General features: G+C 39.2%; 2 protein-coding genes across 4 annotated transcripts in view; one reads left to right on the top strand and one right to left on the bottom strand.

Annotated features, from left to right (window-relative positions):
- LOC124789279 (retinol dehydrogenase 14) overlaps positions 1-3,648 on the top strand; it is a 111,699-nt gene extending 108,051 nt beyond the window's left edge. For all 3 annotated transcript variants that reach the window (XM_047256583.1, XM_047256582.1, XM_047256584.1), the window contains exon 8: positions 3,282-3,648. In XM_047256583.1, the coding sequence (XP_047112539.1) occupies positions 3,282-3,386 (105 nt within the window). In that variant the 3' untranslated portion in view covers positions 3,387-3,648. The remainder of the gene's footprint in view (positions 1-3,281) is intronic.
- A 5,906-nt stretch (positions 3,649-9,554) lies between these two features.
- The window catches only part of LOC124788522, a 215,060-nt gene continuing 203,963 nt past the window's right edge, over positions 9,555-20,651 (bottom strand). The window contains exon 13 of the mRNA XM_047255792.1: positions 9,555-10,315. Coding sequence (XP_047111748.1) covers positions 10,297-10,315 — 19 coding nt within the window. The 3' untranslated portion in view covers positions 9,555-10,296. The remainder of the gene's footprint in view (positions 10,316-20,651) is intronic.

The following is a 20,651-nucleotide window of genomic DNA, read 5'->3' as shown; positions in this document are numbered from 1 at the left end:
GGATAATTAAAGAGACCTTTGGAGAAAAGAGAACCACTTGTATGATTATCAAGAGCTCAGGTGGAAACCCAGTTTTAAGCAAAGAAGGGAAAGCAGAAAGGTGGAAGGAGTATATAGAGGTTCTATACAAGGGCGATGTACTTGAGGACAATATTATGGAAACGGAAGAGGATGTAGATGAAGATGAAATGGGAGATACAATACTGTGTGAAGAGTTTGACAGAGCACTGGAAGACCTGAGTCGAAACAAGGGCCCGGAAGTAGACACATTCCATTAGAACTACTGATGGCCTTGGGAGAGCCAACCCTGACAAAACTCTACCATCTGGTGAGCAAGATGTACGAGACAGGTGCAATACCCTCAGACTTCAAGAAGAATATAATAATTCCAATCCCAAAGAAAGCAGGTGTTGACAGATGTGAAAATTACCGAACTATCAGTTTAATAAGTCACAGCTGCAAAATACTAACGCGAATTCTTTACAGACGAATGAAAAAACTGGTAGAAGCTGACCTCGGGGAAGATCAGTTTGGATTCCGTAAAAATGTGGGAACACGTGAGGCAATACTGACCCTATGACTTATTTTAGAAGAAAGATTGAGAAAAGGCAAACCTACATTTCTAGCATTTGTAGACTTAGAGAAAGCTTTTTACAATGTTGATTGGAATACTCTCTTTCAAATTCTGAAGGTGGCAGGGGTAAAATACAGGGAGCGAAAGACTATTTACAATTTGTACAGAAATCAGATGGCAGTTATCAGAGTCGAGGGGCATGAAAGGGGAGTAGTGGTTGGGAAGGGAGTAAGACAGGGTTGTAGCCTATCCTCGATGTTATTCAATCTGTATATTGAGCAAGCAATAAAGGAAACAAAAGAAAAGTTCGGAGTAGGTATTAAAATCCATGGAGAAGAAATAAAAACTTTGAAGTTCGCCGATGACATTGTAATTCTGTCAGAGACAGCAAAGGACTTGGAAGAGCAGTTGAATGGAATGGGCAGTGTCTTGAAAGGAGGGTATAAGATGAACATCAACAAAAGCAAAACGAGGATAATGGAATATAGTCGAGTTAACTCGGGTGATGCTGAGGGAATTAGATTAGGAAATGAGACACTTAAAGTAGAAAGGAGTTTTGCTATTTGGGGAGCAAATAACTGATGATGGTCGAAGTAGAGAGGATATAAAATGTAGACTGGCAATGGCAAGGAAAGCGTTCCTGAAGAAGAGAAATTTGTTAACATCGAGTATAGATTTAAATGTCAGGAAGTCGTTTCTGAAAGTATTTGCATGGAGTGTAGCCATGTATGGAAGTGAAACATGGTCGATTAACAGTTTGGACAAGAAGAGAATAGAAGCTTTTGAAATGTGGTGCTACAGAAGAATGCTGAAGATTAGATGGGTAGATCACATAACTAATGAGGAGGTATTGAATAGAATTGGGGAGAAGAGGAGCAGTTTGTTTGATATCGCAGTGTTTTATAGTCAAGTCTTGCACAAGCATAAGAATGTACTCAGTCTTCGTTGTCAAGAGTTTAAAGTGCCACTTCTGTGAACTATGTTATGGCTGACGATGTACTTCTCCCACTTTGGAAACAAGACTGCCCTTCATTAAAAGGTTGTATGTAGTCATGTAACCCATAGACCTATCTTTCATGATAGATAATATTTTTGATTGCACTGATAGTAGTGAAACTAGCCTGTAGTTTTCTGTACTCCCTGCATTACCATTTTGTACTAAGAGCTCAACTTATGCATGCTTTATATACTCTGGGAAAATACCTGACTTATAGGACACATTTATTACATTTGTTAAGAGTGGGTTTCTTTGCTGTTTATTCACACTTTCAGAGCAGAGACTGGAATCCCATCTATGCTTGCTGAGTTCTTATTCTGTAATTTCTGTATTGTCATGCTCACTTTGAGCTCTGTATGTGTTTTGGGCAGTATCAGAGAGATAGTCACTTACAAAACTTAACATTTACTTCTATCGTCTTTGATTTGTTTATTGCTGTACTTGTCTAACTTTTCCAGTAGGCAAATATGAAAGGCACTCAATGAGTAATGCAACACATTTTCTTCTGAAGGAGGTTGGATTTATTCAGGATTCCAATACACCATATTATTCCCCAATATTTTGACTACAAAATGCTACTTTTCAACATAATCTCTATTCAGTACAACAGTTTTATGCCACCTTATTGGGAGGGCCTGTATGCTGGCATAATAGCACTCTGCTGGTTAATGTCAGAGCCAACATCTTGCTGCATCAATAATCTCCCCATCGTCCATTCAAGGCTTCCTGCAGAGTGCATCTTCCATTGGGCCAAACAGATGGTGCGAGATCTGGTAAGAACAGTCCAGGGTGGATGAGGACGAAAGCCCGATGAATTTTTGCGAGGTCCTTCAGGTACACAGGCTTATGGAGCCTTGCATTGTCATGGAGAATGAGAAATTTATTTGCATTTTTGTGGTGATGAACACATTGCTGAGGTCACAGCCAGACAGGTTTACATGACCTTTATTGTGATTATGACAGATGCCTTGCCCAACAATTCGCCCTGCTTTTCATTCACTGTCAGGTCTCTGTACACATTTTGCAAGTGCCTAAGAATATCTGTGATGCTTTGGTTATGCACCAAAAGAAGCTGTGACAGCTCTCTGCGTGGAACACACCTCCATTAGACTCCATTTTGAAGGCTGTGAATAGTGCCGCTACCTATCAGAATGTCATGAAACTATGGTGGCTGAAGTGGGAATATTCCATGATGTCCCACAACAAATTCTGCTTTTTTGTCAAGGGAAACACCCCTCATAATATGGAATGTTATTTTCTGAATTACACACTATTTTGTCACTGAATGACTTTTTTTTCCCACTCCCTTCCCCTGCCCCTCCAGCAAACAGCAGCAGCAGCCAGATCATTATCCATACCTACTTTATCCCAGGTTTGTCAATACTCTAGAAGAAATATGTATTTTAAATTCTGAGAGGACATGTTGTTAGGCTTGCACAGCTTGAGTAATAACCTAGGTTTATGAGAGACAGCGAGTTTGTTGTGACATCCATAGAAATTGAGTTCAAAAGTTAGAATATTACCAGATCTCTAATAGTAATACAGTGTGTTTTGTAAGAAAAGGAAAATTTCTTTACTATTATATAGTGTTCAATTTTGTAGTTATTTGTAAATATGTACTGCAGCAAAAAGGAAAAAAATGTTCATGTACTAATTGTGGTAATATGGTTAAGGAGGTGTTACATCTAAATTACATGTTCCCTTTTCCAGGAAAGGGGCCTGTCTCAAGGAGTGCAAGACATGGCTGCTGCAAAGAAACTGTGGGAACTGAGTGAGGATCTTGTGAAACTGCAACCGTCAGATCCTCATCTGTAATTTTTCACTGACTGTTTTTTTTTCATCTTTTAAATGTTTCCATTGTTTTCATTTTGACTGAATTCCATAGTTGTAAGATCCTACATGAGTTACTCTGCAAGTATTATTTCTTTTGTTTAGAGTATGGTGATGCAAAGAGACTTGTAATGGCCAGTATCTTATTTATGAATAAAAGAATCTCTGTGCCTTTTTGTGAGCATGCCTGTCTATCACAACTGGACGAATTGCAGCAAAAACAGTAATAAACAAATCTGAAAAGCCAGTGGTGTCTTTTGAAACTTTTACAATTTTCTTAAATTTCCTATAAAGCATACACACAAATCAGGAACATTCTGTTACTGGGGAGAACCCATCATGTTTTAAGATACTTGAAAATATGCAGTGTGGTCATAGTGAGTGAATTCTGTTGTAATATCTGCTTGTTATGCAAGCACTCGTGTGTCAAAGCCATTGTTAAATCAAAACTTTGTTAGACGGTACATTTATGTCACCTAATTTGTTCACATAAAGAGTACTCTTTTTAAAACTAGATGTTCCTTTGAGTTTTTCTGTTTTGTTGTAATACCATTGACTATATTGGTTATACTTTGATTGAGAAATGAAAATCAGAAACCACTTGACAGTTTGAGATGTGCTCTTGTGAAACTTAAGTAATCCATAACATGTGTTGCATGAGAGGTCATCTCTGTCTTGGCTTTTATATCAATGTTAGAAGTGAAACTAACACTTGATAATAATTCATAATATCTATTCAGTTAATGTTATCGTTAGGTCCATTACGTTCTGCAGTTCAGTGTTTGGTTAGAAATCTACCTACCCTTTTCTCACAATTCAGTGTAGTAAAGGGGGTGTGAAGCGTGGCAACTTGATTGTAATTAATAGTTGTTCTAATGTGGAATCTTTGAGTCCCAGTTCCATTCCTTACAGAAGAACATTTTTTTAAATTTTTTTAAGCAATAAATGCAATTACAATAGATCCAGGTGAAAGGCAACACATTTATGCTCTGGAATATGTACTCGTATTTACTTTTGTAAGAAAAGAAGTAAATAATTGTACATCAAATATGGAAAATACATCAGATGTAGTTACACAGACGTATGTGTGGCATATCATTTTGTTTTTACTCTTAACATGGAACAGTATTCATAGTCATGTCAAGGGATTACATAAGAGGACAAAAATGGAGCAGGACAGGAATATGTCCACACGTGCAGGATACTGAGAATGTTGGCATAGGTGGATATCTGCTTTCCAGAAATTGCAATATGCAAGATATGTGTGAAGACATCACTCAGCTTAGAGTAAGGATTCATCCATTGGAGTTAAGTGAGAATGGGAGATAGTGTGATACAAAGTAATAGTTTTGATAGAAAAAGAAGGCAAGAATAAATTTCTGGATAACTGTATGCAAAATGTCTAACACAGGCATTAGCAGTGCTAGAATTTGTCAATCACAGTGTGTATGTGATGAAAAATATCACAGTGGCTGGCCCAAGATACAAAGTAGGGGTAAGATTCTCTTATGTGGGGCATTAAGACTCAGCACTGCTTGGCTTGTGGATGACATTGGGACTCACCTGACAGACAGAGAATAGTGGTGTGCAGAGGACGCAGCCAGCCCTATCAGGTATCATGTTTGCCAGTCACTGTAAATTCCTTGTATGAATAACCTCTAAGATTTAAATATCTTTCTGAAGTTAAGTTGTTTTTAGGTGAACTGCCAACAGTGAACGATGGATTGCTCATGCAAGATTTTGTTCTCCTCAAACCAAGTCAATACAGCTATGATATTCACTTGCCTGTTACGCTTCTGATTCTCGGGGTGATAGTTATACCACTTGTGACCAGATGGTCATGGTACACCAGGGGTTCTGAATGTGTGATACTGTTGCAACTTTGTGAAATGAATTTTGCTTTTGTTGGCGCAACGAATTTTGCTTTTGTAGGCGCACTATTCTGAACCTTGTACAGTTTGTTTAAAGACCTGCATTGCAGAAAAGGTCCTTAAAGTGTTGTATTTTCATGAGAGTTTTGATGCTCTTGAAGTTTATGTATTTCACAGCTGTCATAAAATTGCTTACAGCCTGAAAGAAAGGCATCTTCCAACTTTATAGGTATCTGTGACAGCCCTTTGTGATAGTGCACCAAGCAAAATGTCAAAATGGCAATCTATCCAGAAAGATTTTTAGGAGCCAGAGCTTCTCAACTATAAATTGTCTTTATAGCAGATTTGGTTCTGTATTTGCTTGTAGGCTTAAATAAATTACTTTCCTGGTATCTTTTTATGAACATTGGACATATTACACTTGGTTCAAACAGAGAACAACCTGTCACAAATGTTCCTCTCTTAAGATAAGGTCAGTTTAAAGGAATGCAGACATCAGTGGAAGATGGCTGTACTTTAAGGTATGTTGGTTGTTATCAGAGTTCAGTTGTGATCCTGACTTCTGTATAATTTTAGTGTGATTATCATTCTCAGTACAGATCAAATGACTCATCACTGGTCATAGGAAGCATCAAATGTTGATGTATTGGCCAGACAGTAGAACCTCAAGCATCATCACTTATCTGAGTGATTTTACACCCTTGATAAGACATTGTGAGGATTCAGATAACAACCTGAGACTGCCACGAGCATTGTCTCTGCCTCCAAGCCTGCTCAGTTCTAGACAGCTGCCTCTGTCTCCCAGTCTCTACCTGCTGAAACTCCTCATCTTTGCTCCTGCCAAATCTTGGGTACAAGCACTGCCTGCACTGTAGGCCCACTAAGGAAAGACCACAGGCACTGGACTTGACGATCCTATGGACACCTAACCAGTGCCCCCAGCTGTGGAGGGCCCACAACACTTGTGGCAAACACATCACATGGGGATAGCGGTTAGCTTCTCTACAGGAAATACTAGCCGGTTCAGCAGTTTGTTGTATTTCTTTCATTGCAGTCTTTGTTAAGCTGATTCTCATATACAACTGTTACCTTGGTTGTCAGGTCCAGGACTTTGATTTCGAACCATGAGTATGTGTTGATCTTTGGTATTGATTTGGGCTCAAGTTACCTGCAGTCATAATGTTTGCTATTTATGAAATTTTGGCCATTGATTTTGGTTTTCACTCATTACATGATTCACACCAGTGATTTGTGTAGTTAGCGTCAAGTTAAGACACAAAATATACAGAGAGTTCAGGTAGAAACTCTGCAAAGTTTCGCAGATAGAGGAACATTATAGGCATAAGAATCTCCACCTTTTTAATTTAATTACCGATTAAAGAGATGTTGGGTAGAGGAAAAAACATTGACATTTTTTGTACAACAGCTGTTGGCCTATCAGTGGAGCTTCTGCCAGTTCTGAACAGACTGTGTGGTAAATATTGAAATGTTTTTTTAATTCATGGTTGGTTTCATCAGTGCAAAATTGTAGGGTTTATCGCATTTGATGCATGGTCAGAGAAACTGTTTCATCCATGCATTCATTTGCACATTGTTTTTCATCGATCCCACAATGAAGGGTAGCCTCAAGGTATGTGGAATGGGTCACGCTATACAATAACAGGCTTCTTCTGCGAAGTATACTGATGACAATTATGACAAGCACTAATCTACTCAAATTGTGATTATTACTTCTTGGTTGGCTGCTGTTATCATCTCCTACTTCAAACAAAGTATTTTAACTTTACACCGAGCTGTCTGTAGACCAGCAAAATTGGGAACTGTTACAAAGATAGTTGAGCAGAATTTACATTCCTGTGTCCAGGTATTCAAATATGTGGTAGGAATGGCTAATGATCCATTCTTTTACGTAGCTCTTATCTTGGCTGGATGGACAAATTCATTTACTGTGTTGATGAAGCTAACGTGAAAAGAGTAGGGCAACTCCAGACATATTTACAATACTATGAAAAGGACGGATTGCTTCTCAGTGGCAAGATGACTCTTTGAGTTGCAGACAGGCACAACAAAAAGACTGTTACACACTGAATTTTCAGCCAAAGCTTTTTTCAGAAAACAAAGAAGAAGGCTTTGCCCAAAAGCTCTTTTCATTGTACCTGCAACTCAAGTTGTCATCTTTACAGTGAGTAGCAATCTATCTTTCTTATAGTATTATTGATATTCCAGCTTGGACTTTCCATTGTTTGGGAGAAGTATTTTGTAATTTACATCCAACAATGTGCTGCTGATGTGAATGTTTGCAGTTCAGGAAAGGTAGCTTTTGATATGTGAAACTCAACATTAAATTCACAAAGTATGGCTTCTGCAGCTGTATTTGCTGTAGACTGTGTTGTATGCTGAGTTACTGCCTAGTTGCGCTACATGCATTAAGTGCCTTGCATTTGAGCCAGTGCCTGGTTTTGAATTGTCTGAACAGCCAGTATTGCTCTGTGGTGAATTATTTCCAGAAAGCCAGCAGTGATGAGTCTTGTGCTCTTATTTCTTCACTAACAAAACAGAATTAATACTGTGGATATAAGACTGAGGTGACTGATTACTGACTTCAAGGCTTCTCTGCAAAGGGTCGCTATGCTGGAAAACCCAAAGAACTTTTGAAATTGCGTTCTTGACCAAAGATTACTTCTTTCCCATAGTTATGGCATGATTTTAACAGTCCATGGCTAAAATGACATGTTTTTTCTAGTTCGCTTCAATTGTCCACTGTCCCTTCCTTGCAGCTTCACCATATTATCCACTGCAACACATGTTTTCTTCACCACTATAAGTTTAGAAATCCAATAAGAATTAAGTGGACATGTTTGCTCATTAGGCTACTGTTTGATAAATGCAAATTATACTTCCATTTTGCCTGTAAGCAGTGGGAACCATCCATATCATGGTTTCCTTTAGGGTGTTCCTGTAGTGCAAAGGATTGTATGTCACACGCATGATGAATGAGATACCCTGACAATTTGTGACATTGCTTTAACACACTGTGCTACAGTAATAACTTTTCATTTCATTTTTGTTGAATTCCATATATATCATTAAATAAGTGTTCCTTAGTTAGAGAAGAAAAATACCAGTAAAGCTTGTCAAATGCTATATCTTTTATCTTTAACAACCTAGAAATTTTTAATTTTTTGTTTTTTGCCTTGGTGTATAATACAACTGATGTAATGTAATCCGATATTCTGTTAAAATATCATGAGATGACAAAATCATTGCATCATTACCTGACTGATACTTTTACACCAAAGCTGAGTTACCAAACACATGCGTAAGTAAATGGAAATCACTTAGTTCCTCCATCAAACATATTACTTAAGTGTTCTCTAAATGTGAGACTATTAACACCACTGATTCTTCACATTTTAAAAAACTAATAATTAAATTTATTTTAGGAAGATTAAACTGGTTCATTAAATCTGATGATGTCCACAGTTCATGACTGATAGTTTCTGTACAACAGTCACAGTTATCAGTGTTAAAAAATTTAGTGTCCGTTTTGCTATCACTAGGAAATATTTCTGTATGCGGCTGTGATGGTATATCATTTCCTTAGCAAAACTGGAATGCACCTCATCTATACAGAATAGAACTGACAATCATCATCTAGTGTCAGTACTAAAAAATAGTTCAAAACATAAAGCAATAAACATCAAAATGAGACCACAGCAAATCTAGACAAATATTGCAACTTGTCAACCCTAACTTTGAGCAGTTACGGGGAGATCAAGACCAGAAATAAGACTGTACAAGCACAGTACACAGGTGGCTGACTGGCAACATGTATTAAAATGTCCATAGCACCCAGGTGTGAACAAGCTGTTGTGGGCAAACATATCTAATGCATCGTTGGAGAGGCACACTGATGCACTGTTAGTACTTAGGGAGAGATACAGCACTGTGTCTTCAGGAATGCACACCATTCAAATAGTTTTGTAACACTTAGTTTTGAATTTTTTAGTAGTGCTTGTGTCTCTAGGTAGAGAATAATCTAAAACATATGTCAGTATTCATGTAAAATTCATACACTTTTTTGTTATTTACAGTTGCAGTTAATGTCAGTTACTCATGAAGCAACACAATGTGGTCTGCTTTATTCCACTGATGCAGTTTCATTCATAAACAATCTTCAGAATTTTCTGAGCTCACAGCTTGCTAAGTAACACTTCCACATCATGCACAATATTTGCTGTGGCACACACAGTGACACTATAAAACTTATTTATAGTACTAATTCAGTTAATATAATTTATTTATGAAACATTCTTCCTTTAAATAACATTGAAATACTTACATGACTAGATATTTTTTAAATATACCTGCACATATACGTATAGGCTTCACTCCACAGTTTGAAATGCCAGTTGCCAATTTATGCTTAAAAGTTTGGGAGCTATTCCAGGGTAATGAAGACATAATTAAATTGTCCAGTTGTACATAATGAAATTGTTTTCAAATATTTTTCAATATAACATTAACACTTGCAGATGTTCATAAATTAATGTAATGTATATCTCAAAATTTGACTGGAAAATTTTGAAATGTGTTGTCAGTCAGCACATCAGACTGTGATGGAAGAACAAATATCCAGCTCTCAGCACCTCTCCAGACCTTTTCCACTGTTGATGGTCTGAAATGATATCTCCTACATTTTACAAGTTCATTCAAGATGTTGATGACATCACAGAATCTTGGAATCTTGCTGACCATAGTTTGCTTGTGAACAGCATAGAGGCAGTACTTGGACTGTTAGTTTTTCACGTAAAACAGTGATTGGAGTGAATGTGATGAATTTAGTCTAAGATTAGTAGATGATTCATCTGAGGCAACTCCCATATAATAAAACAATTCAAAATAGAGAGCTTCAATAGTTATGTACGCTTCAGCAAGTATACAATAGTAACTGTTTCCATCTGTTCCTGTTAAAACCAACGTTGTACATCATTACTTTTGATAGTAATGTAGGCCACTGGCTTTCACTTCTTCATTTTGAACCTGAAAAATAAATTAGTCTTTTATAATACAACTACACAATCTGCTTGCAGATAATTTCATTCATGGGGATGTAGTATCTTCAGACAGCTTTTGTCAATTTTAGAAAGATAACAAAAAATGTTCTGAATTCTCCCTGACTGCTAATGCATAAAATTTAGTGTAAAATCAGTAATAAACAACTATGTAAGTTTCAGCAGTTAAATGGTCTGGGATCAGCAATTAAAACTGAATATAGTAACACAGCACTAAGAATTTGCAATGGTGAACACAATTACAAAATAACAGTTCCAAGGAAGGATCTGGCAACTGTTTAGCATCTCACTGAAGAAGTAAATTATAGAACAGAATCTTTGCCATCAGTGTTTGCATCTGTAGATTTTGTTATAGTCCGTGAACTTGGACCATATTTTATTGCTAAGCTTCAAAGCCAGGTAAAAAAGGTTTTCTTTTTTTTTTTTCAAACAAGTGCATCATTACACATATGTGGGCGAGTTATTCGTCTACTTAGGGCTGATATTGAGGAGAGCTGAATTTGCTTGCTTGGTTGTGTGCAAGTCGGCAGGACAAGGATGTCACACAGCCACCCCAGGCGAAGCTAAGGTGCAGAGACATGGAACACGTCACTGGAAATGAGTAAATCCCAAAACTCGGAATATGGACAGCTGTTAATTGTGTGGCCTTTATGTAGGACAGACAATGTCCCAAGAAATGGCGGAGTGTCAGACAAGATGTCTTTTTACAGCTCCACAAGAATCTACAATAATTCAGTGTCAAGTATTGAAGGAAATGTGAATATGTATGTGATCTCATAAAAATCAGGTGCTTACAATGACACAACACTATTTTCAGTATCTTTAAAACTACAGAAGTTCATATTTCACAGTGAATAAACATTTTCACGATGAACCTCTGAATTAACAACTTTTAAACACTTCGTACACTTTTAACAATTAGTATCTCGGATGCGAGCACTGCACGATAGCAATCGTCTCAGAGAGCAACTCACCTGTATCTTATTTATTTATTGACTTACGACATCTTTTATAATTTATTGCCCCAATGTTTGTCAGAATGTTGTACCCTCCACGTTTACACAGCAAATGAATACAATATGAGTATCTCATATTGTGTCACATGTGTGTTTATTTAATGAACAGTTTAATTTTTTTGCCAGGAACTTTATTTAAATGTTCATTACAACTGATAATACAAAATTATGGTAATTTCAGAAGTGGTCAGTTACGTGTGTTAGCCGACTCCACCTTTGTAAATCAGTACCAAAAGCTGCCTCTGACAAGCAGGCCTAAATAATTGCTCAAGCCATGTTTAACAACACTCTGTGATCATTTATCATGCACACACTTGTGCAAGAATGGTGTCTTATTTATTTATGAACCAGCTAATACTTATGTTGAATGTAAATGATCTGAGTGTAACTGAATGTTCATGGCATTTATTTATTTAAATATTGTTGTAACATATTAGTTTAATCCCCGAAGTGATCACGTTGTATCAAATCATGTCTGTAGAGATGAAGAACAATGAAATTTTGGTGGGGACGGCCTTCAGCTAATAGAAAAGCAGACAGTGGAGGAACACTATGATTCAGTTTTACAGGTGATTGGTTTTGGGTGGTGAATGGCTCCTACAGTGCTATGATACTTTTAACTTTTGAAGGGACTTTATATTTTGAGAGGTCTAAATGTTCTCTGGAGTAACTATTATGACTTGTTTTATGGAACTGAGGATACACAGAGTATGGGTTACTATTCTTTGTATTGTATGTATCAATTTGTAAATCATCATGTTGAATTCTGAACTGTTTTGAGCTGGGTGAATATTTTGTGTATTATGGTTATGAAATGGACTTAGATATCGCATATCTTTGATGACTATTTAGTTTGTGGATTTTGCTACCATTCTCATACCATTCTTGTAATGCTCTTAACATAACTGCATTTGATAAGGGTATTTTTTACTGTGTTTTAACTGAATATCATATGATCATTTTGCGTTTACTTGAAAGGTCCTTTCTTGAATAATTATTATTGAACATAATTCTTTGTTTTCTACATCATATATAGACATTAGATTATAATTCTGTTTATTAAATTATTCATTTAGCTTTTATTTTATATTTCTGCATATTTTATTAACTCACAGCTGTAGCCAGTCAACAGACTATTTGGCTCCAGGATTACAGCTACAGGTTATTGTTTGCAGCAAATTAGCTGTTTGGCGTAAAAGCAGACATGTGTGGCTTGACCCTATGACTACACTGAGCTATTCTTTTTAAACAGAGCCATGCATAGTCCACAGGTAAAGATGCAGCTGGTTTGCTTGTGTAGAACGCTGTTTAGAAGAGCAATTACACTAGCAGTAACCGTTATATACTGCACACAACTAAGTCTGCACCAGGGCAAAATGTAGTCTGATCTGTGCCTTATTTTATAACACTGCATAAAAGAATTTCCTTCAAAAAGTTGTGTCCCTTCTTAGCTCAAAGAGGAGTATTTCGAACATAAAAATACAAGGAATTTTCATTAAGTCAAGGCTTTCGAATAATAGTTTGCGCAATTGCCTATTGTTTGTTTCCATCATAGGTTTGACGACTTTTTTGTGTAACTTGAACACACTATGGCGGTTTGCTTTTTTGACAATCCAGACATCATGCTGTATCTAACTTGATTACAAAGAATTTTCATTGCATACACAAAACTCTTTAATCAGTTCACTAAGTAATCTACGTGATCAATCCATGACCAGTTTTTATTTAGATTAATGCCAAGAAATTTAACGGTCTGTAGTGATTAGTTCTTTGCCCTCATATTTAACTGTGATTTATGTTCAGCAGTTAGGTCATTTGTGTTTTTGTGATGTGCAGTTTCATATAGCATTATTATTTATCCAATTTTCAACTCCTTGAAGAGTTTGTTTAGTATTATTTGCTAGTTGTTCATTGTTTTTGTAGAAACTACTACTATGGAGCCATCTGCATACAGAAATGTTACAAGGTAATCCTACAAGGTATATTGTTTATGTAACACAGGAACAGTATGGATCCCTGGAATACACTTGCTTGTCTCTCCTTCCAGCTAGAACATGCTCTCTCATGTTTTTGTTGCGTATACACCCTCTATTTCCTATTTTAGAGATAGGATGAGAACCAGCATGAAGATTTTCCATGGAGACCACAAGCTACTGCAATTTTGTAAAGCAACAACTTGTGGTTTACTAGGTCAATTGCTTTAGTGAGGTCGCAAGGTCACTTTTGATACTGGATATGCACAGCTTGTTATCAAAAATACTCTACCGGGAGGATCTCTTATATTTCTCAAGCCAAAATGACAAAGCTTTGGAGAAGTTGTGAGAAAAGCTGTGTTTTTGTAATGGTTTTGTTTGGTCAGCACAAGAGCCATACAGTTAAGCTCTGTAAAAGTTTTCTGGTGGTTATGTTAATATGTTCATTAGTATTTACACAAAGTAAAGCAGGCTATGATTGAGCACAGTCCTTCAGTAATGTGTAACTTGAATCATTTCACACATGTGAGAAGTTTATGAAACATGATATGTGAATATTGCTCATGAAGAACCAGTCACAATCACAAAATATCCTGTATTTAAAATGACCAGTTTTGGCACATACAGGAGGCCATCTTCTGGTTGATTGCATCATTTGAAGGAGCTGGGAATGTGCTGATCAGCTGTGTATTGTCAAGATAATAACTTGACCTAGGTGACACGTTTTTGCTCAGCTTGTCACCAGCTCCAGAAAATGGCGCAATCAATCTGAAGAAGGCCTCCTGTATGTGCTAAAACTGGTCATTTTAAATTAATGATATTTTGCAATTGTGACTGTTTCTTCATAAGTAAGATCGCTGTTGGTTAAAGTCATGAAATGTGAATGAATGAGTGCTAAAGTTGTGGAAACATGCCTTGACTTTATTTCGGTATGCTGAATCTTGCCTAGTTCTCAATGAAAATCTACTGGCCCATTGTGGTTCGGATGTTTTACCCTTGCAGATGTGTCCTCATATGGTGCCACGAAACATATTAGGACAAATAATTTTCAGTAATTATCAAGAAACTAATTAGTTTAAACACTGGAAGATTCCGGGAGGGAATGTAACAATATTATGAAGTAGATAGTTGCTACTCACCATATAGCGGAGATGCCGAGTTGCATATACACTACTGGCCATTAAAATTGCTACACCACAAAGATGATGTGCTACAGATGCGAAATTTAACCGACAGGAAGAAGATGCTGTGATACGCAAATGATAAGCTTTTCAGAGCTTTCACACAAGGTTGGCACTGGTGGCGACACCTACAACATACTGACATGAGGAAAGTTTGCAACTGATTTCTCATACACAAACAGCAGTTGACTGGCATTGCCTGGTGAAACATTGTTGTGATGCCTCATGTAAGGAGGAGAAATACGTACCATCACGTTACCGACTCTGATAAAGGTCGGATTGTAGCCTAGCATGATTGCGGTTTATTGTATCGTGACATTGCTGCTTGCACTGGTTGAGATCCAATGACTGTTAGCAGAATATGGAATCGGTGGGTTCAGGAGGTTCATACGGAATGCCGTGCTGGATCCCAATGGCCTCACATCACTAGCAGTCAAGATGACAGGCATCTTATCCACATGGCTGTAATGGATCGTGCAGCCACGTCTCGATCCCTAAGTCGACAGATGGAGACATTTGCAAGAAAACAACCATATGCACAAACAGTTCGATGACATTTGCAGCAGCATGGACTATCAGCTGCGGTTACCCTTGATGCTGCATCACAGACAGGAGCGCCTGTGATGGTGTACTCAACGACGAACCTAGGTGCACGAATGGCAAAACGTCATTTTTTCGGATGAATCCAGGTTCTGTTTACAGCATCATGATGGTCGCATCCGTGTTTGGCAACATCACGGTGAACGCACATTGGAATTGTGTATTCGTCATCACCATACTGGCGTATCACCCGGCGTGATAGTATGGGTTACATGTCTCGGTCACCTCTTGTTCACATTTACGACACTTTGAACAGTGGACGTTACATTTCAGATGTGTTACGACCCGTGGCTCTACCCTTCATTCAATCTCTGCAAAACCCTACATTTCAGCAGGATAATGCACGACCGCATGTTGCAGGTCCTGTACGGGCCTTTCTGGATACAGAAAATGTTCGACTGCTGCCCTGGCCAGCACATTCTCCAGATCTCTCACCAATTGAAAACATCTGGTCAATGGTGGCCGAGCAACTGGCTCGTCACAATACGCCAATCTTGATGAACTGTGGTATCGTGTTGAAGCTGCATGGGCAGCTGTACCTGTACATGTCATCCAAGCTCTTTTGACTCAATGCCCAGGCATATCAAGGCAGTTATTACGGCCAGAGGTGGTTGTTCTGGGTACTGATTTCTCAGGATCTATGCACCCAAATTGCATGAAAATGTAATCACATGTCAGTTCTAGTATAATATATTTGTCCAATGAATACCCATGTATCATCTACATTTCTTCTTGGTGTAGCAATTTTAATGGCCTGTAATGTAGGTACAACAAAAAGACTGTCACAAAATAAGAGTTTGGTCAACAAGGCCTTTGTCAAAAATAGATGACATATTACCACAGTCTGGCAGCCAAAGCCAGACTATGAGCAGCAGCAGCAGCAGCAGCAGCAGTGCATGATGGGTGTGACAACTGGGTTTTTGGGGGGGGGGGGTTGGGGGGGGGGGGGGTTGGGGGGGGGGGGGGTAAGGAGGTGGCTGGAGCGAGGAGGGAGAGGGGTAGCAGGGTAGGGATGGGCAACAGGTCGGTGAAGTGCTGCTGGGGAGTGTGCAGGGAGGAGGTGGAGAGAGGGTAGAACAGTTAGGTGCAGTTGGGAGGTTATATGGATGGCTGGGGAGAGTAGGGGGGGGGGGGGGGGGGGGTTAGCAGAAAAGGAGAGAAATAAAAAGACTAGGTGCATTGGTGGAATAGAGGGGTGGAATGGGAACAGAGAAGGCGCTAGATGGGTGAGGCTAAATGACTACCGTATTTACTCAAATCTAAGCCACACTCGAATCTAAGCCGCACCTGAAAAATGAGACTCGAAATAGAGGAAAAAAAATTTTCCCCAATCTAAGCCGCACCTGAATTGAGACTCGAAATTCAAGGGGAGAGAAGAGTTTTAGGTCGCACCTCCAAATCGAAACAAAGTTGGTCCATTGTAATATGAGACACAATTTAGGTCGCGTGAATGATGATACAGCTGCAGTAGTTTGGTTCGAGTCGTAAGCTTAGCAGTTAAGCTTTAACAGGTAGCCGTCGCTATGCGTCAGGCGCTCCGTCCGTGTTTATACGGGTACCCTTTTTTTTTTTCCATGTGCTTCGCCTGGTTTGAATTGATTGCTTATTTTTCTTTGATCCGATAAGTGCCGTTCTATTTGTTATAGGTGTTTACGTCACTCAAAGCTGAAAATGCATTGCTGTGCTGTGTCATGCATTGTTTGTCGCATTCTGATAATGAGTGTTTAAGGCCTGTCGCCGCTCGCAGCATGGCTTGCTTTTGTGCGCGCTACCGCCGCTCACAGGTTTTTTTTTAAAAAAAAAAAAAAAGGAATTGTCTCATTAGCTAAACAATGGCAAGAGACTGCTATTTTTTGTTACTTGCACTGGTGCTTTCTTTGATAATGATCAACAATAACCAAATAATAGACTGCGTATGATAGATGATGTTGTGAACGAGAGTTTAGCAAAAATTTTTCTCCGTTTGAAAATCTTTGCGGACTCCTCTTTAGTACATTACATTCTGCACAAAAATTAGAGTCATCTTAGATTTAAAAATCTAGTCAATTGCCGTGCTACATTTCTGACTCTATCGCTATTAGGTATAAGAATAATACGAATATAAACATGACATGATATGTATATTCTTCCACGTTACTGTTGTCTCACTCTAGTTTCGTAGTTTATTAGGCAGACAGGATTTTAATGATATAGCAGCAAACACGAAAGAATACATGGCAAAATGTTTATATTCATATTATTCTTATCGTGAAGAGAATACTCCATGTGATTCACAATTCATAGAAGTACCTATTAACAACCATCTCTTCTCACAGATAGGAAAAAATTCAGAACGCAGAGTTGGCCATATTGACAAACATCCCAAACAGTCTTGCCAGTCGGATTTTCGTAGTACATTGAAATGCTGCTACATTCGAAGATGAAAAATACGGAATTTGTATTTACTTCGTTGGATAATGTATGAAAATGCAGTGGTCGAAACTCGAGGCGGAGAAAAATGCTCGTCTACCACCTTTTTTTTTAAATTTATTTACTGATGCAGAGGTTTTGGCGCCAGTATTTATCTTTGTGTCTGCAAAGCATGCCTGCGTAGCGCTACACATATTCAAGACAGAAGTTAGTTGTGGTGGCACCTGCCAATATTTTTCAGAACTTCCGCTTACTTTGCACTCGATTCCAAGCCGCAAGCGGTTTTATGGATTACAAAAACCGGAAGAAAAGTGTGGCTTAGATTCGAGTAAATACGGTAATGAAGGTTGAGTCAGGAGGATTGCAGGTGTGTAGGATATATTGCAGAGAGAGTTCTCAACTATGCAATTCAGAAGAGCTTGTGTTAATGGGAGGGATCCATATGGTACAGGCTGTGAAGCAGTCATTGAAATGAAGAATGTTGTGTTGGGTGCCATGTTCAGCAACAGGGTGGTCCAGATGTTTCTTGTCTACAGTTTATTGGTGGCAATTCATGCGGACAGAAAGTTGTTGATTGTCAAGCCCACGTAGAATGCAGCAGTGTGGTTTTGACGTAGCTTGTAGATCACATGACTGGTTTCACAGGTAGCCCTGCCTTTCATGGGCTAGGTGATGTCTGTGATCGGACTGGAATATGTGGTGGTGGGAGGATGCATAGGACAGGCCTTGCATCTAGATCTATGACAGGTGTATGAGCCAAGAGTTAAGGGGTTTGGAGCAGAGGTTGTGTAGGGAGGGATGAGTATGTTGTATAGATGCAGTGGACGGCAGAATGCCACTGTGGGAGGGGTGGGAAGGATAATGGGTAGGGCATATCTGATTTTAGAGCACTAAGAGAGGTACTCGAAACCATTCCCGGATGGTACTGAGTTAGAAGGGGAATGCTTCTCTGTGGTGGGTCAGTAAAGCCTCAGTGAGACCCTCAATTTATTTTGAGAGCAACTGCTCATCATTGCAGATGTGACGGCCATGGCTGGCTAGGTTTTATGGAAGAGCCTTTAGGTATGGAATGGGTGGCAGCTATCGAAGTGGAGGCAATGCTGGTGGTTAGTAGGTTTGATATGGACAGAGGTACTGATGTAGTCATGTTTGAGGTGGAGGTCAACATCTAGGAAGGTGGTGTGTTGGGTTGAGTAGGACCAGGTGAAGTGAATGGGGGAGGTGTTCAGGTTCTGGAGGAATGTGTATAGGGTGTTCTCACCCTTGACCCAGATCCCAATGATGTCATCAGTGATTCTGAACCAGGTGAAGTGTTTAGGATTTTGGGTTTTTAGGAAGGATTCCTCTAGATGGTCCATGAATAGTTCAGCATAGGATAGTGCCATGTGATTGCCCATAGCTGAAACCCAGATTTGTTTGTAGGTAATACCTTCAAAGGAGAAGTAATTGTGGGTGAGAATATAGTTGGTTGTAGGGACTAGGAAGGAGTTGGTTTCGAATCCATCGGGTGTTGGGAAAGATAGTGTTCAATAGCAGAAAGGCTATGGGTGTTAGGGATGTTGGTGTAAAGGGAAGTGGCATCAATAGTGAAAACCGGGGCATCATGTGCTAATGGACCAGGAACTGGGGGGAGTCGGTGGAGGAAGTGGTTGGTATTTTTTCTATAGAAGGGTACGTGCCGGGTAATAGACTAAAGGTGTTGGTCTATGAGAGCAGATATTCTCTCAGTGGGGGCTCAGTAATGCCACAATGGGGTGTCCTGGGTGGTTGGGTTTATGGACTTTAGGATGCATGTGGATGGTAGGAGTGCGGGGAGTGGTAGGGGTGAGGAGAGAGATGGTCTGCGGGGGAGAGGTTCTGGGTTTGGTCTATGGATTTGAGGAGAGAATGGAGATGCTGCTGAATTTCTGGAATGGAGTCACTGTGACAAGGTTTGTAGGTGGAACTTTCTGACAGCTGATGGAGTGCTTCTGTCAGGTAATCCTTGCAGTTCAAAACAACAGTGGTGGAGCCTTTGTCTGCAGCTAGGATTACAAGGTCGGGATCAGTTTTTAGGTGATGGACTGTGGTTCTTTCTGTGGATGTAAGGTTAATTTGCATGATGAGGGATTTGGAGAATGATGGGGAGGCAAGGTTTTAGGTTGAGAAATTCTGGAAAGATAACAGGGGGTGATTTGAGGCCAGTGGGTGTGGATCACGGTTGGACGGTGGAGTGAACTGAGTCAGGCAGGGTTCAACATAGGTCTTTGATTAAGTGTGATTGGTAGGGTTGGTGGTGAAAAACCGTTTTCACTGTAGGGACCAGGAGGAAGAGACAAGGTCTTTAACAAGTCCTACATGACTGAATTTGGCAGTGGGGCAAAAGGTGAGGCCTGTGGAGAAAAGGTTTATGACTGTGTTTTGGATCTGTTCAGGTTCTGGATTCTGTGTGGTGGTGAGAGGGAGTTTTGGAGGGTGGCGTAAATGTAGTAGGTCTGTGAGACAGAGTTGGTCAGCTATGAGGAGATGTGGCACAGGTTTGGAGGTTGTTTTACAGTTGTTGGACAATTGTACTCCAAGGTGGGAGTAGGAAGTGAGCAGAGTAGAGAGTTTTTTAAGGTGGCATGCATGTTGCACTAGTTCCTGATGGACAAGATTTTCAATGTGTTTTATATGTTCCACGAATTTGGAACTGCATAGCAGGAGAATTTTACGGATGGAGAGAAGGTACTGCAAGGATGTTTGGGCTTCATTGATATGGTTTTGCAGGACTATGTTGTGAGGGATTGGCAGAATCTGAACAGATGGAGGTCATTGTGGAAGGAAGAATGGTAGCCAGAGATGAGTAATTTGATGATAAGACCATTTGGGGGGATTCCATGAGTGAAGCAACTATGCCGGAACAATATGTAGCACTGGATTCTGGCTAGGGAAAAGGAAAATTTTTCTGTATTGACATAGATGGAAGGAACAAGTATTCACGGTGGTGGGAAAAAATGCAAAAAAATACATAAGTAATGTAGAATTACATCTGAAAAAATTCTCAGAAATACACCCAAATATATGGAAAAATCATGAAAATGGCGAAACAGGCGAAATAGGGGGAAACTAGAAGAAATCTGAGTGAGTACAATGATAGCAAAAGG

The sequence above is a fragment of the Schistocerca piceifrons genome, chromosome 3, assembly GCF_021461385.2.
Source record: "Schistocerca piceifrons isolate TAMUIC-IGC-003096 chromosome 3, iqSchPice1.1, whole genome shotgun sequence".
NCBI classification, from domain to species: Eukaryota; Metazoa; Arthropoda; class Insecta; order Orthoptera; family Acrididae; genus Schistocerca; species Schistocerca piceifrons.
This window is presented reverse-complemented; position numbering and strand designations above follow the sequence as displayed.